This window comes from Oncorhynchus mykiss, chromosome 26 (genome assembly GCF_013265735.2).
Source record: "Oncorhynchus mykiss isolate Arlee chromosome 26, USDA_OmykA_1.1, whole genome shotgun sequence".
Classification (NCBI taxonomy): domain Eukaryota; kingdom Metazoa; phylum Chordata; class Actinopteri; order Salmoniformes; family Salmonidae; genus Oncorhynchus; species Oncorhynchus mykiss.
This window is the reverse complement of record NC_048590.1, coordinates 34402807-34418129: the sequence shown is the minus strand read 5'-3', so window position 1 is coordinate 34418129 and position 15323 is coordinate 34402807. Positions and strand designations below refer to the sequence as shown.

Here is a 15323-nt window from a genome sequence, read left to right as displayed (position 1 = left end):
CAGTCGGTGAACAAGGTCATTGTTCCTCTTTAGGTGGAACCCAGGTGGCTCTGTACAGACGGAGGTTGGATCACACATTTTAAAGAAGTCAAACACTCAAAACAGATTTAAGTAAGCTTCCAAGTCAGCAGAGCTGATAAAAGCATGGCAGTGACAGCCACTGGAGTGATGTGTGAGGACATAATTAGGTTATTGGCAGCATGTGGTAGCTATGTGTGCCTTTTGGGATTCTACCCCACCAACTACAGTTGGGTGCTGTGGGGGACTTGTCATTGAGTTGTCAGACATGACGTCTAGTGATTTTATATGTTTTGGCAAGGAATGGAACAACAATCTGGAACTGAATAATGTGAGTAACTTGTCAATTTCGGGTGCCTATAAATGCATTTGTGGGTCATGAGTATATTAGTCAATACTAGCCCAGAACATGTGTACAGAGATGAAACTGTCACTGAGTGTGTATTTGGGTAATTGACCAGTGTACAGGAAGGCCATTCAGTGAATAAGATCATGTTTATGTTCTAGCTCTATCTGTCGAAGACAACTGAGGAACAGAGGGTGTCAGGATGAGACAATAGTCTCAGGACTAACAGGTTAGGTATACAGTGCATACAGAAAGTATTCAGACCCCTTGAGTTTTTCCACACTTTGTTATGTTAAAGCCTTCTAAAATGTGTCAAATTATTTCATCAATCTACACACAATACCCCATATGACAAAGCAAAAAAAAGTTTTAGACATTTTTGAAAATGTATTAATAAAAATACAGAAATGTAGCCTTATTTACATAAGTATTCAGACCCTTTGCCATGAGACTTCAAATTGAGCCTCAGGTGCATCTTGTTTCCATTGATCATCCTTGATGTTTCTACAACTTTATTGGAGTCCACTTGTGGTACATTCATTGGACATGATTTAGAAAGGCACACACCTGTCTATGTAAGGTCCCAAAGTTGACAGTGCATGTCAGAGCAAAATTAATCCATGAGGCTGAAGGAATTGTCCGTAGAGCTCCGAGACAGGATTGTCTTGAGGCACAGATCTGGGGAAGGGTACCAAAACATTTTTGCAGGTTTGAAGGTACCCAAGAACACAGTGGCCTCCATCACTCTTAAATATAAGTTGTTTGGAACCACCAAGACTCTTCCTAGAGCTGGCCGCATGGCCAAACTGAGCAATCGGGGAAAAGGGACTTTGTCCTCGTCTTGTTCCATGTATATATCTTTTTATATATTTTTTATTTGCATGTCTTTTTATATTTTTCTAAACCTCAACTTCAGAATATACTCCTGCAACCCGCCTTGCCCAATGTCGTGTGGATCTGCTTTTTTCTGAAGTATATTTCTTTACTTTTGAACCGGAACCCCAACAGGAGCTACTAGCTAGTAGTCAGCTAACCACTGCTAGCGGCCATCAGCTAATCAGCTAACATTTTAGCTCGGAAAACTCTCGCCAGTTTGCACGATGCGATTCAAACCAGAGCATACTTGACTTATTTTCGCTCCATATCCCCGGATTCCTACCGCAAGCTCTGAACCTTTTCACCTGGATCATCGCAGCTAGCTAGCTGCAATCCGAATGGCTACTCCTGGCTAATGTCTCTGTCCCGAATCAAGCACCATGCTTGCCATGCTGGAGCTAGCCCATGCTAGGCCCATCTCCCTCTCATACTTATTTAGCCAATTAGCCTGGACCCCTCTTACTACACGGAGCCCTGCTTATCCATCACGACTGGACTACCGACGTAATCTTTCAGAGTTTTTTTTTTTCAACAGGCCCCTCCGTCGCGACGTCCCCTGAATGCCCATCTGCTAGTCTGCTAACCGCAGCCAACTAGCTGTCTAGAGCATATTGGACTGTTAGCTGAAGAGATCCATCGGTCAATTTATTGGGCCACTATACCTATTTTGTCAATTGGACTGGACCCCTTTACTACACGGAACCCTACTGATCCATCACTACTGGTCTGCCGACGTAACCGCACGAGGAGGCTCAATACGAGGAGGCTATAACAGAATTCTTCCGTCGCGATGTCCCTCTAAGGCCCTTCTGCTAGCTTGCTATCCCCGGCCCGCTAACTGTCTGAATCTCCGTGTCTCTAGCAAGCCTAACTACTCACTGGATCCCTATGATCACTCGGCTACACATGCCTCTCCCTAATGTCAATATGCCTTGTCCATTGCTGTTCTGGTTAGTGATTATTGTCTTATTTCACTGTAGAGCCTCTAGCCCTGCTCAATATGCCTTAGCTAATCATTTAGGTCTACCTCACATATGCGGTGACATCACCTGGTTTAAATGATGCTTCTAGAGAAAATATCTCTCTCATCACTCAATGCCTAGGTTTACCTCCACTGTATTCACATCCAACCATACCTTTGTCTGTACTTTATGCCTTGAGTCCATTCTATCGCGCCCAGAAACCTGCTCCTTTTACTCTCTGTTCCGGACGTACTAGACGACCAGTTCTTGTAGCCTTTAGCCGTACCCTTATCCTACTCCTCCTCTGTTCCTCTGGTGATGTAGAGGTTAATCCAGGCCCTGCAGTGCCTAGCTCCACTTCTATTCCCCAGGTGCTCTCATTTGTTGACTTCAATAACCATAAAAGCCTTGATTTCATGCATGTTAACATTAGAAGCCTCCTCCCTAAGTTCATTTTATTCACTGCTTTAGCACACTCTGCCAACCCGGATGTCCTAGCCGTGTCTGAATCCTGGCTTAGCAAGACCACCAAAAACCCTGAAATTTCCATCCCTAACTATAACATTTCCGACAAGATAACACTGCCAAAGGGGGCGGAGTTGCAATCTACTACAGAGATAGCCTGCAGAGTTCTGTCTTACTATCCACAATTCGAGCTTCTACATTTAAAAATCCACCTTTCCAGAAACAAGTCTCTCACCGTTGCCGCTTGCTATAGACCATCCTCTGCCCCCAGCTGTGCCCTGGACACCATATGTGAATTGATTGCCCCCCATCTATCTTCAGAGCTCGTGCTGCTAGGTGGCCTAAACTGGGACATGCTTAACACCCCGGCCATCCTACAATCTAAATTTGATGCCCTCAATCTCTCACAAATTATCAATGAACCTACCAGGTACAACCCCCAAATCCGTAAACACGGGCACCCTCATATATATCCTCCTAACCAACTTGCTCTCCAAATACATCTCTGCTGTCTTCAACCAAGATCTCAGTGATCACTGCCTCATTGCCTGCATCTGTAATGGGTCTGCGGTCAAATGACCACCCCCATCCCTGTCAAACGCTCCCTTAAACACTTCAGCGAGCAGGATATTGACCTCATCCCATCAATAGAGGATGCCTGGTCGTTCTTTAAAAGTGCCTTCCTCACCATCTTAAATAAGCATGCCCCATTCAAAAAAATGTAGAACCAGGAACAGATATAGCCCTTGGTTCACTCCAGACCTGACTGCCCTTGACCAGCATAAAAACATCCTGTGGGGTACTGCATTAGCATCGAATAGCCCCCGTGATATGCAACTTTTCAGGGAAGTTAGGAACCAATATACACAGCCAGTTAGGAAAGCTAAGGATAGCTTTTTCAAACAGAAATTTGCATCCTGTAGCACAAACTCAAAAAAGTTCTGGGACACTGTAAAGTCCATGGAGAATAAGAGCACCTCCTCCCAGCTGCCCACGGCACTGAGGCTAGGAAACACTGTCACCACCGATAAATACACTATAATTGAGAATATCAATAAGCATTTTTCTACGGCTGGCCATGCTTTCCACCTGGCTACCCCTACCCCGGTCAACAGCCCTGCACCCCCACAGCAACTCACCCAAGCCTCCCCCATTTCTCCTTCACCCATATCCAGATAGTTGATGTTCTGAAAGAGCTTCAAAATCTGGACCCCTACAAATCAGCCAGGCTAGACATTCTGGACCCTCTCTTTCTAAAATGTTCTGCCGAAATGGTTGCAAACCCTATTACTAGCCTGTTCACCCTCTCTTTCGTATCGTGTGAGATTCCCAAAGATTGGAAGCTGCCACTGTCATCCTCCTCTTCAAAGGGGGAGACACTCTAGACCCAAACTGCTACAGACCTATCTCTATCCTACCCTGCCTTTCTAAGGTCTTTGAAAGCCAAGTTAACAAACAGATTACCGACCATTTTGAATCCCACCGTACCTCCGAACCTCTGGCAATCTCTATGGGGGTGCCACAGGGTTCAATTCTCGGGCCGACTCTCTTCTCTGTATACATCAATGATGTTGATCTTGCTGCTGGTGATTCTCTGATCCACCTCTACGCAGACGACACCATTCTGTATATTTCTGGCCCTTCTTTGGACACTGTGTTAACTAACCTCCAGACGAGCTTCAATGCCATACAACTCTCCTTTCGTGGCCTCCAATTGCTCTTAAATGCAAGTAAAACTAAATGCATGCTCTTCAACCGATCTGCCCGCCCGTCCAGCATCACTACTCTGGACGGTTCTGACTTAGAATATGTGGACAACTACATATACCTAGGTGTCTGGTTAGACTGTAAACTCTCCTTCCAGACTCACATTAAGCATCTCCAATCCAAAATTAAATCTAGAATTGGCTTCCTATTTCGCAACAAAGCGTCCTTCACTCATGCTGCCAAACATACCCTCATAAAACTGACCATCTTACCGACCCTCGATTTCAGTGATGTCTTTTACAAAATAGCCTCCACTCTCTACTCAACAAACTAGATGCAGTCTATCACAGTGCCATCCGTTTTGTCACTAAAGCCACGTATACTACCCACCACTGCGACCTGTACGCTCTCGTTGGCTGGCCCTCGCTTCATACTTGTCGCCAAACCCACTGGCCCCTGGTCATCTACAAGTCTTTTCTAGGTAAATCTCAGCTCACTGGTCACCATAGCAGCACCCTCCCTTAGCACTCGCTCCAGCAGGTATATTTCACTGGTCACCCCCAAAGCCAATTCCTCCATTGGCTGCCTTTCCTTCCAGTTCTCTGCTGCCAAATACTGGAACGAACTGCAAAAATCACTGAAGCTGGAGACTCCTATCTCCCTCACTAACTTTAACCACCAGCTGTCAGAGCAGCTCAAAGATCACTGCACCTGTACATAGCCATCTGTAAATTGCCCATACAACTACCTCATCCCCGTACTGTATTTATTTATCTTGCTCCTTTGCACCCCAGTATCTCAACTTGGACATTCATATTTTGCACATCTATCACTCCAGTGTTTAATTGCTGTATTGTAATTATTTCTGCACTATGGCCTATTTATTGCCTTACCTCCCTTATCCTACCGCCTTTGCACACACTGTATATAGACCTTTTTTACTGTATTATTGACTATGTTTTGTTTATTCCATGTGCTGTGTTGTTGTATGTGTCGAACTGCTTTGCTTTATCTTGGCCAGGTCGCAGCTGTGAATGAGAACTTGTTATCAACTAGCCTACCTGGTTAAATAAAGGTGAAATAAAATGTTTAAAAAACTAAATATCCTTGATGACAACCTACTCCAGAGCGCTCAGGACCTCAGAATGGGGCGAAGGTTCACACAATGACTCTATGCACACAGCCAAGACAATGCAGGAGTGGCGTCAGGACAAGTTTCTGAATGGCCTTGAGTAGCCCAGCCAGAGCCCGAACTTGAACCCAATTGATCATCTCTGGAGAGACCTGAAAATAGCTGTGCAGTGACGCTCCCCATCCAACCTAACAGAGCTTGAGAGGATCTGCAGAGAAGACTGCAACAAACTTGCCAAGCTTGTAGCGTCAAACCCAAGAAGACTCAAGGCTTTAATTGCTGCCAAAGGTGCTTCAACAACGTACTGAGTAAAGGGTCTGAATACTTTTTATATTTAATACATTTGCAAAAAATTCTAAAAAACTGTTTTTGTTTTTTCATTATGTGGTATTGTGTGAATATTTATCAGTTCCACTGTTGTGGAACAGTGTATGAGGATGCAGTTTGATGTGAGATTTCAGATGGGAAGTACCGTTTTTCCCGAAGAAATACAAATACGCATGTAAGTCTCACGATCAAACACGAGACTTTGTAACTCCAAAATATTTGAGCTGGACAAAACAGCGACATCCAATGGATGGAGAGGGAACAGCCAGCCCTATATGGTGATGATCAGGTTAAGGTAAAAACCTCAAGCTTTGGTCATACTTGACTTGTGACAGCCCTTCGCTATCGTAGGGTAGGCCTAGGTGAGTATATTCTGTATCGCAGTGAATATACCAGTAGCCTACAGTCCAAATCAAATTCGTAAACATGGTCATAATAATAATGTAGCCTGTCCTAGTACACTACGTGCGCACTGACACTGAAAGCAATTGTCATCACATAACGGTAGTTGATATTGTCTGACTGAACCTTGCGGACGTACTGCCAAAGCGAAAGTTATTGCGTTTGAGGTATGTTATGAGCAACTATTGTGTTTTGTATCAAAAACGATATTCTAATGCATGATCTATTGGACAGCAATACATGCGTAAATAATCGAATGGATTTAGGTGCGGCTCTGTTGACTATTGAGTAGCTCAAATTATGCGCATCCTCTGATACTGTATGTGAGCCAAGATTTCAGCAATGTCATATAAACAACAAATCGATACCAGTTAGGTTACCATTATATTTTGATTACAGCAGGGAATGCGTCAATATAATTAGACTAGATTCTGTTACGTAATCTATCTGTCTAATTTGAAAGTCAATCATTCACCTGCTCCTTATCTATCATGATGAAAATCAGATATTTGCACATAGCCTACTGGAATGATAGCTCAGCCATGTATCATAACTTGTTTTACTTTTAACAACTTGATATTTTACAAAAAATGGTTGAAACAACAGCAACCACGTTTGCGTTCATTGTTCAGGCTCAATACACAATTGATACACATGATGACAATGGTAGGTTATCAGTGAGTGACATTGACCCCAGTTAAGTGTTAGTGTGGCCAATCTGTATAAAATAGGGCAATAATACAATAATTTCCCCACACATTGATTCCATATTGGGAGGTTTAAAAGATAATTATGCAGTAATTGCATATCCACATATTATAGCTCTTATTACCAGCAGAAACATGAACAAGCTGGGAAGTGTGTAGTCCCCCGAGCATACAGGGCCTCCCGAGTGGCACAGCGGTCTAAGGTACTGCATCGCAGTGCAAGAGGCGTCACTACAGATCCGCGTTTGATCCCGGGCTGTATTACAACCGTCCGTGATCGGGTGTCCCATAAGGCGGCGCAGAACTGGCCCAGCGTCGTCCGGGTTAGGTGAGAGTTTGGCCGGGGGGGGGGGCTTTATAAGTAGGTCATCATTGTGAATAAGAATTTGTTCTTAACTGACTTGCCTAGTTAAATAAGAAAATATAATAATAATTCCAGGGAGGTGTTAGTGAAACACAGGGAGGTGTTGCACTGCTATAAAGCTGTAATTGACAGACAGCCAGGGAGTGGTGCTCACATTCCTTCTCACAGGAAATGCATAGCAGCTCTCAGAGAGCCCCTCAGCACTCATCATCACTCAATAGAAAGACCTAATACATGGATGGTGCATCAGGATTAGGGGTCATAATGTAAAGAAAAGCAGCCTAAACACATTCAGATACATACAGTGCCTTCAGAAAGTATATACACTCCTTGACTTTCTCCTAATTGTTTTGTGTTACAGCCTGAATTGAACATGTATTACATTTAGATTTTTTGGTCAGTAGCCTACACACAATACCCTATAATGTCAAAGTGGAATTATGGTTTTCAATTTTTTTTGACTTTGAAAAACAGTTACAGAGTTTATGGCTATAATAAGAGAAAACTGAGGATGGATCAACAACATTGATTCAGGACATGAAGTTAATTGCATTCCCAAATGTTTTGCAGTATTACTTTAGTGCCTTGTTGCAAACAGGATGCATGTTCTTGAATATTATTATTCTGTAAAGGCTTCCTTCTTTTCACTCTAATGTAGGTTAGTATTGTGGAGTAACTGCAAATTGTTATGTTTGGGGAAAGTCCAATGCAACACATTACTGAGGACCACTGTCCATATTTCTAGCATAGTGTTGGCTGCATCATGTTATGGGTATGCTTGTAATGTTGAGGACTGGGGTTACAAAATAAATAGAACAGAGCTAAGCACAGGCAAAATTCTAGCGGAAAACCTGGTTCAGTCTGCTTTCCACCAGACACTGGGAGATTAATTCACCTTTCAGCAGGACAAGAACCTAAAACATAAGGCCAAATCTACACTGTTGCTTACCAAGAAGACAGTTGAATGTTCTTAAGTGGCCAAGTTACAGTTTTGACTGAAATCTACTTGAAAGTCTTGGCAAGACCTGAAAATGGTTGTCTAGCAATGATCAACAACCCATTTGACAGAGCTTGAAGAATTTTTAAAAGAATAAAGGGAAAATATTGCCCAATCCAGTTGTGGAAAGCTCTTAAAGACTCACCCAGAAAGCCTCACTGCTGTAATCACTGCTAAAGGTGCTTCTACAAGGTATTGACTCAGGGGTGTGAATACTTATGTTAATTAGAAATATTTCTGTATTTAATTTTCAATACATTTGCAAAAAATTCTAAAAACATGTTTTCACTTTGTCATTGTGGGGTATTGTGTGTAGATGGATGAGAGAAAACAATCAATTTAATCCATTTTGAATTCAGACAGTAACACAACAAAATGTGGACTATGTCAAGGGGTAGGAATTCTCTCTGAAGGCACTGTTTCACTGTGTACATGGATTCACTATGCCTGATTTTGAACAGAGGACCGCAAGAGTACCTTCAGTGAGGAGAGTGCTCAAATGATTTAAATTATGCATATCTTTTATGATTTTTTTATATGCTATTATCATTAATTCAATACGGATACATCTGTACCCCAAGGCAGATTCCAAGGAAGAGTATTGAACACATGTTTCTCCTGTAGGCCATATAATGAGTTATGGACTTAAAATGGGTTACTGTGAACTTGACAGTAGCGTACAGGCAGCTCGGTGGCAAGTAAAGTTCTGTATTTCATATTACAGTATTATTTATACTGTAATATAAATACGGTATCAAAGCAAGTGCTGTGTAATGACACACAGTACAATACCGCTCTAATGTACTGTAAAAAAGTAAATGCTACCGTAATCGGAAAATAATGAATGGATGAATGAAATCAATATAGGGAGTGGTTTGTATTTCACAGTATTATACAGTAATTACAAGGGATTGGTGCAAACAGGTTGGCTGCTAGGTAAAGTGTTTACACATTACAGTATATTCATGAATATTTTGTGTTTTATATCACTTGCACTTCTAGAGGCCTTAACAAAGGCTTCCAAACTGGCAGCGACTACAGGGCCAAACAGACCAAAAGGACATGGCAAAATGCTCAACTATTTAAGGTTTTAGACTTGCTGCCACTCCAATCTGTCCCATATGCAAATTGATGGGGCAAATTAGTACAGCCTTCTCACTCACGGGTGCAACCAATATAGCCTATGACAAGGCATGCCTAAAAATACACTATATGACCAAAAGTATGTGGACAGAGGGGGAACAATAATAATTTGATGAAAGCATTTAACTGATGCGAATTCAGAATTTGGATATTAGTGAGGATGAAACTGTATTAATCTCTTAGTGTTCATATGAGAGCCTATTGTTACTAGATAACGAGAAGGTATTCATCTACAGTTATACGTACCGCAGCAGGTTGGTGGCGCCTTAATTGGGGTGGAGGGGCTCATGGAATGGTATCAAACACATGGTTTCCATGTGTCTGATGCCATCACATTCACTCCGTTCCAGCCATTATAATGAGCCGTCCTCCCCTCCTCAGCCTCCACTGATATATACACTACATGAGCAAAAGTATGTGGACACCTGCTCGTCGAACATCTCATCCCAAAATCATGGGCATTAATATGGAGTTGGTCCCCCCTTTTCTGCTAGAACAGCTTCCACTCTTCTGGGAAGGCTTTCCACTAGATGTTGGAACATTGCTGCGGGGACTTGCTTCCATTCAGCCACAAGAGTATTAGTGAGGTCGGGCATTGAAAGGTGTTCGATGGGTTGAGGTCAGGGCTCTGTGCAGGCCAGCTAGTCAAGTTCTTCCACACCGATCTCGACAAACCTTTTCTGTATGGACCTCACTTTGTGCTTGGGGGCATGGTCATGCTTTAACAAGAAAGGGCCTTCCCCAAACTGTTGCCACAAAGTTGGAAGCACAGAATCGTCTAGAATGTCATTGTATGATGTAGCATTAAGATTTCCTTTCACTGGAACTAAGGGGCCCGAATCATGAAAAACAGCCCCAGACCATTATTCCTCCTCCAACCAAACTTTACAGTTGGCACTATGCATTCAGCCAGGTAGCATTCGCCTGGCATCCGCTAAACCCGCACTGCCAGGTGGTGAAGCGTGATTCATCACTTAAGAGAATGTGTTTCCGCTGCTCCAAAGTCCAATGGCAGCAAGCTTTACCCCACTCCAGTTGGCATTGCACATGGTGATCTTAGGTGTGCGGCTGCTCGGCCATTGAAACCCATTTCATGAAGCTCCCTACGGACAGTTATTGTGTTGACATTGCTTCCAGGACAGATGCTCTGCGCGCTTCAGCATCAGCTGTCCCATTCTGTGAGCTTGTGTGGCCTATCACTTCGTGGCTGTGCCATTGTTGCTCCTAGACATTTCCAATTCACAAAAACAGCACTTACAGTTGAGCTCTAGCAGAGCAGAAATTAGACGAACTGACTTGTTGAAAAGGTGGCATTCTATGACGGTGCCACGTTAAAAGTCACTGAGCTCTTCAGTACGGCCATTGTACTGTCAATATTTGGCTATGGAGATTGCATGGCTGTGTGCTCGATTGTATACACCTCACAGCAACTGGTGTGGTTGAAATAGCCAAATCCACTAATTTGAAGGGGTGTTCACATACTTTTGTATATATAGTGTATGTTAACAAGCCAGAAACAACAATACCATGCACCCACTAGTGGTCAAAAGGTTTTTTGTGCTCCAAAGATATGGTACTGTATTCTGTGGGGTGGAATTACAGTACCATTAGAAATACAGCAGATCTTTCCCCGCCCACAATATTTTCCACAATGCACCATAATTTACAGTATGCTGCAGTAATACGTTTCAGAGTATTGATAATACCCAAAATGACCTTATAATTTACAGTTTACCATTACAGTGTACAGTACAGGAAGTGGTTGAGGGGTTTGGGCAGAGAAGTCATGAATATTTACAGTCGCTATGTAGATAATTGTCTGATCAGGGAAGTGACATTGGAGTGGTTATTCACTTGGATCCCATCACCTCAGTGTTAATGGATGTTACATAGGTGTGCTTTCAGGGGAGACATCACCAGTGAAGTTTCTATTATTGTGACATCTCTAGAGATGTCATGCTTTCAGGCTGCCTTTTATCCAGTACCAACCTCACTTAGCAGGGCAGGAGAGCTGTCCCTCACAGAGAGGTATAGTGCTAACACCTTTCTGGTTTAAAAGCAAAATGGGGAGTATGAAATGGGAGGAGGGGGGTTTAAAAAGCAGGAGAGCTGAGTGAACAAGAGGCGGGGTCCGCTAGGTTTGACTAATTGTGTTTTAAAGTGGGTCTTTGAGCACACAATGGGGAATGGGCTGGTTTTTAGCTCCCCTGTGAAGCACCAGAGGATGAGAAAGTTGTCAGATTTGTAGGTCAGACTGCAGGGGTTGGTGTTAGGTAGACTCGGAGCAGCAGAAATGATGGTGTTTTGATCGTGATTTCACATAGTGAGGGTGTCTTACTACTCTTTCCCACAACTCTGTCTACATTACAGCAATGGGAGGAGTCATATCCCCCTTCTAATAGTGTCACTCTTTGCTGATACATTTTAAGACAGTTACATCATGATCCTCCTCTCCAGTACTGTATATGGATTGTCTTTCCAGCCATGAAGTTAGTTTTGTTTCCTTGCAGTGTGCCATTCCTTCTCTTCTGCAATACTGTGATAAAGATCTTAATTGATTTCATCATTTTAGAGAGAATAGCAGGAGTGTTTCCTACTCCCATCTGGTGCTCATCAGAGCCTGACCCGGTTATGGTGTGCTACGTGAGCATGTGTGGCTCCAGAGGGACCTGTCCCTTCCTTGTGCTGATACAGGGATGTAGAAGGAGGTCACCAGCAGCCCACCACAACCCAGCCCACCACAGCCCAGCTCACTACAGCCCATCCCATCCCATCCCAGCCTGCTCCACTCCTGTTTGCAGTGCTTACAATTCCCTCCAACATTGTAGGTCATTCGGCCTCTCCTTCCATTTTGGGAAGGGCTTCCGGGGATATTTCGCCCTAGAAAAAAAATAATTATCGCATCTCCCTAATTCCCAATTATTATGCACAGGCTTATTTAAGAAAAAGGATTATATGTTTTGTGTGTTAGAGGATGGATTTGAATTTGACACTCCTCTACTTCTGTTCTGTGAGGAGTCCTACAGACAGATGAACCAGGCGAAGAGAGGAGAGGAGAGCTCAGCACGCAGGCTGTCATGTAAGCCATATTCTCTGGGGCCACCTCTTGGTGCACGTTGCTTCCTGCCGCAGGTAAAAGCGTCAGTGTGAGTGCTGTGTGTGAGCGTTAGGCTGTGCTGTCCTCTCCCTCCCATAGCGAGAGCAGCTCTGCTGGGTACCAGCTCCACCGTTCACCAGAGGACACATTACCCCACTGCTGACATGGAGAAGGTAAGGCGTTCTCTCAACGTTCTATTAACATTCCTATGACACGGCTGACATTACCTCAACTCTCTTTTTTCCCCACAAGTAGATTTTCTATTCTACTATTGTTTGTGTAGAGGCAATTGCAGAAATAGAATGAATGCATATGCGTGGACTTATTATTTGCTGTCTTAGCCCGAGGGTATTCGGACTCTCTCAAGTCTTTGATGTACTTCAGTGTATTTCTAACGAATTTTTTTCCCAAATAACTCTGAGGAGATAATGTTAACTGTTAACTGTAATGTGATGAGGATGAAGAGGTACACAACACGTTCTAAAAGAAGAAAGGATAAACCTGTGGAATTGGCATGACTTCAGTATGACCTGTTTTGTTATATTGTTGCAGCTGTATTTTGATATGTGATTTCAGTACATTTGAATGTGCACTTCATTCTGTGCTACTAGTTGTCTTTAAGCTGCATTAAAAGGGAAATGAATCAGCTGGTTGAGCAGCTTGTGTTTGTCACTCAACATGGCTTCATTTTGAGGAACTTGATTGAATGCATCTAACATTCTCTGGGAATAGCTCAGAATGTGTGAGCATCGACACAAGTAACCGCTCTGAGGAGTGTGATTTAGCCCAAAGTACAGAGGGAGGTAACACTAATACTTCTGACATATGTCACCCCATCTTTATATCAGACGACCTTGTTGTTTTGTGTGTGTGCTTGTGTGCGTGCGTGCTTGATGTGTGTCAATACATGACAGGTCTTCTCTATGTGTGGCAGCGTTGCTCAGAGTGCCCAGAGCCCAGGCTAGCCCAGAGCTTGTGTACATTCTGCAACAAGTGGCTGTGCTACCAGTGCACAGACATGCACCAGCACCAGAGAGCCACCCCTCAGTGCTCAGACCTGCACCAACACCAGAAGCCCACTACCCAATGTGTCGACCTGCACCAGAGGGACCAGATGGCCCCCAGCTCCGAACCAGGCAAGCATATCTCTGTCCCAGACAGGTTCTCCCATCCCTCACTGCCTCTCCAGTCTCCACATCCGAGTGTCTCTGGCCGGTTGGGTGGAGATGGGCTTCGTTTCCCCGGGGTCGTCATCAGACCTGTTTGGGTTTCTTTGTTTCAACTTTTCCCATGTCTGTTTGTTAATCATGTCTCAGTAGGAATGATTGTGATGAATTATGCATGCAGCCTGTAATGGGGCTGCAGGGTAGCCTAGTGGTTAGAGCGTTGGACTAGTAACCGGAAGGTTGCGAGTTCAAACCCCCGAGCTGACAAGGTACAAATCTGTCGTTCTGCCCCTGAACAGGCAGTTAACCCACTGTTCCCAGGCCGTCATTGAAAATAAGAATTTGTTCTTAACTGACTTGCCTGGTTAAATAAAGGTAAAATAAAAAATAAATAAATAAACAGTAATGGTTCCTGCAGACCCTTATGTATTACAATTCCTTTTATCATGTGGCCCACATTCAGAGAGTGAACACTGAGAATGATACTATTTTTGTAGCAACAGTGTTATATTATTTGTGGATGCTGAAAAGCACGTTTCTAGGTCTCTACTCTTGGATGCTAAAAGGCGAAGTCATACTGTAACTCTGTGATCACATCTCACCTCTATTGCCACCTCTAAGTGTTGCTGTCTTAGTGTGTCAGTGTTTTGTTTTGGTGTTTTGGTGAGAACATCAGTTTGAAGTGTTGCGGGTGAGAAAGCGTAGCTCTGCAGGCAGGATGTGGTCACTCAGCATTTAGCACTGGGGCTGTGCTATGCAGTGCACAATAGGCCTTGTGGAGAGCATTGTGCAAAAGGCACTGCTCATTGGAGTGGTGTGTCCAGCAGAGTGCAGTAGGGTTGTGTATAGCGGATAGCTATCTTCAGCTGTGACTTTAGTCAGGCTCTGTGGGCCTGTGTGCAGCAGTTTGCAGTGATGTGCTTGTTATGTTATAGGGTTGTGTTGAGCGCTTTACTGTTCTGTTGAGTCAATGTTTAATTGACTGTACTAACTAGGGCCATGCTTAGCAGTGTGTGTGTGTGTGTGTGTGTGTGTGTGTGTGTGTGTGTGTGTGTGCAGCAGCAGTACTGTGTATTGTTGGGGGCTGTGTTTACTCATCGTGACCCTGTGGTCTCTCTATCACATTGTGATCTGTTTCCTGCCCCTTGTGGTATGTGTGCGTTTGTGTGTGTGTGTGCATTTGTGTGTGTGTGCATTTGTGTGTGCGTTTGTGCCTGCGTGTGTGTCTCTGACTGTGGGAAAACCTTCTGCATCACCCCAGAGTATAGACATAGGACCAACTTTAATGTGTACAGTGGATAGCCATCTGAACATCACCCATTCTTCTCAGTTAACCCCTCATAACAATGCTTAGGCCTGCTGTTTCATGACACAATCATTACCCAAGAGGGGAAATAAACACCAGCATCAGGATACAACAATTGGTTGTTACTGGTCTCAAAAGTCAATTAAAGGCTTCAGTCAATTTGGGTCCAGTTTTGAAATAAATTAACTAATGCCACATGGTGATTGCTTGGACTCCGTCCCAAATGATACCCTATTCTTACATAGTGCACTACTTTCGGCAAGAGCCCAGTAGGGAACAGGTGCTATTTGGGATACAACCTTAGTGTG

General features: G+C 43.7%; 1 protein-coding gene across 6 annotated transcripts in view; it reads left to right on the top strand.

The window, feature by feature from the left end:
• Nucleotides 1–137: 137 nt before the first annotated feature.
• LOC110506687 (tripartite motif-containing protein 66) overlaps nucleotides 138–15323 on the top strand; it is a 28344-nt gene continuing 13158 nt past the window's right edge. For 2 of the 6 annotated variants that reach the window (XM_036963336.1, XM_036963333.1), the window contains exons 1-2: nucleotides 139–349; nucleotides 12462–13679. In XM_036963336.1, the coding sequence (XP_036819231.1) occupies nucleotides 13250–13679 (430 nt within the window). In that variant the 5' untranslated portion in view covers nucleotides 139–349; nucleotides 12462–13249. Of the gene's footprint in view, nucleotides 350–5909; nucleotides 6403–12461; nucleotides 13680–15323 lie in introns of those variants that run through there. The other 4 variants (XM_036963338.1, XM_036963337.1, XM_036963334.1 and 1 more) reach the window with 4 other exon arrangements.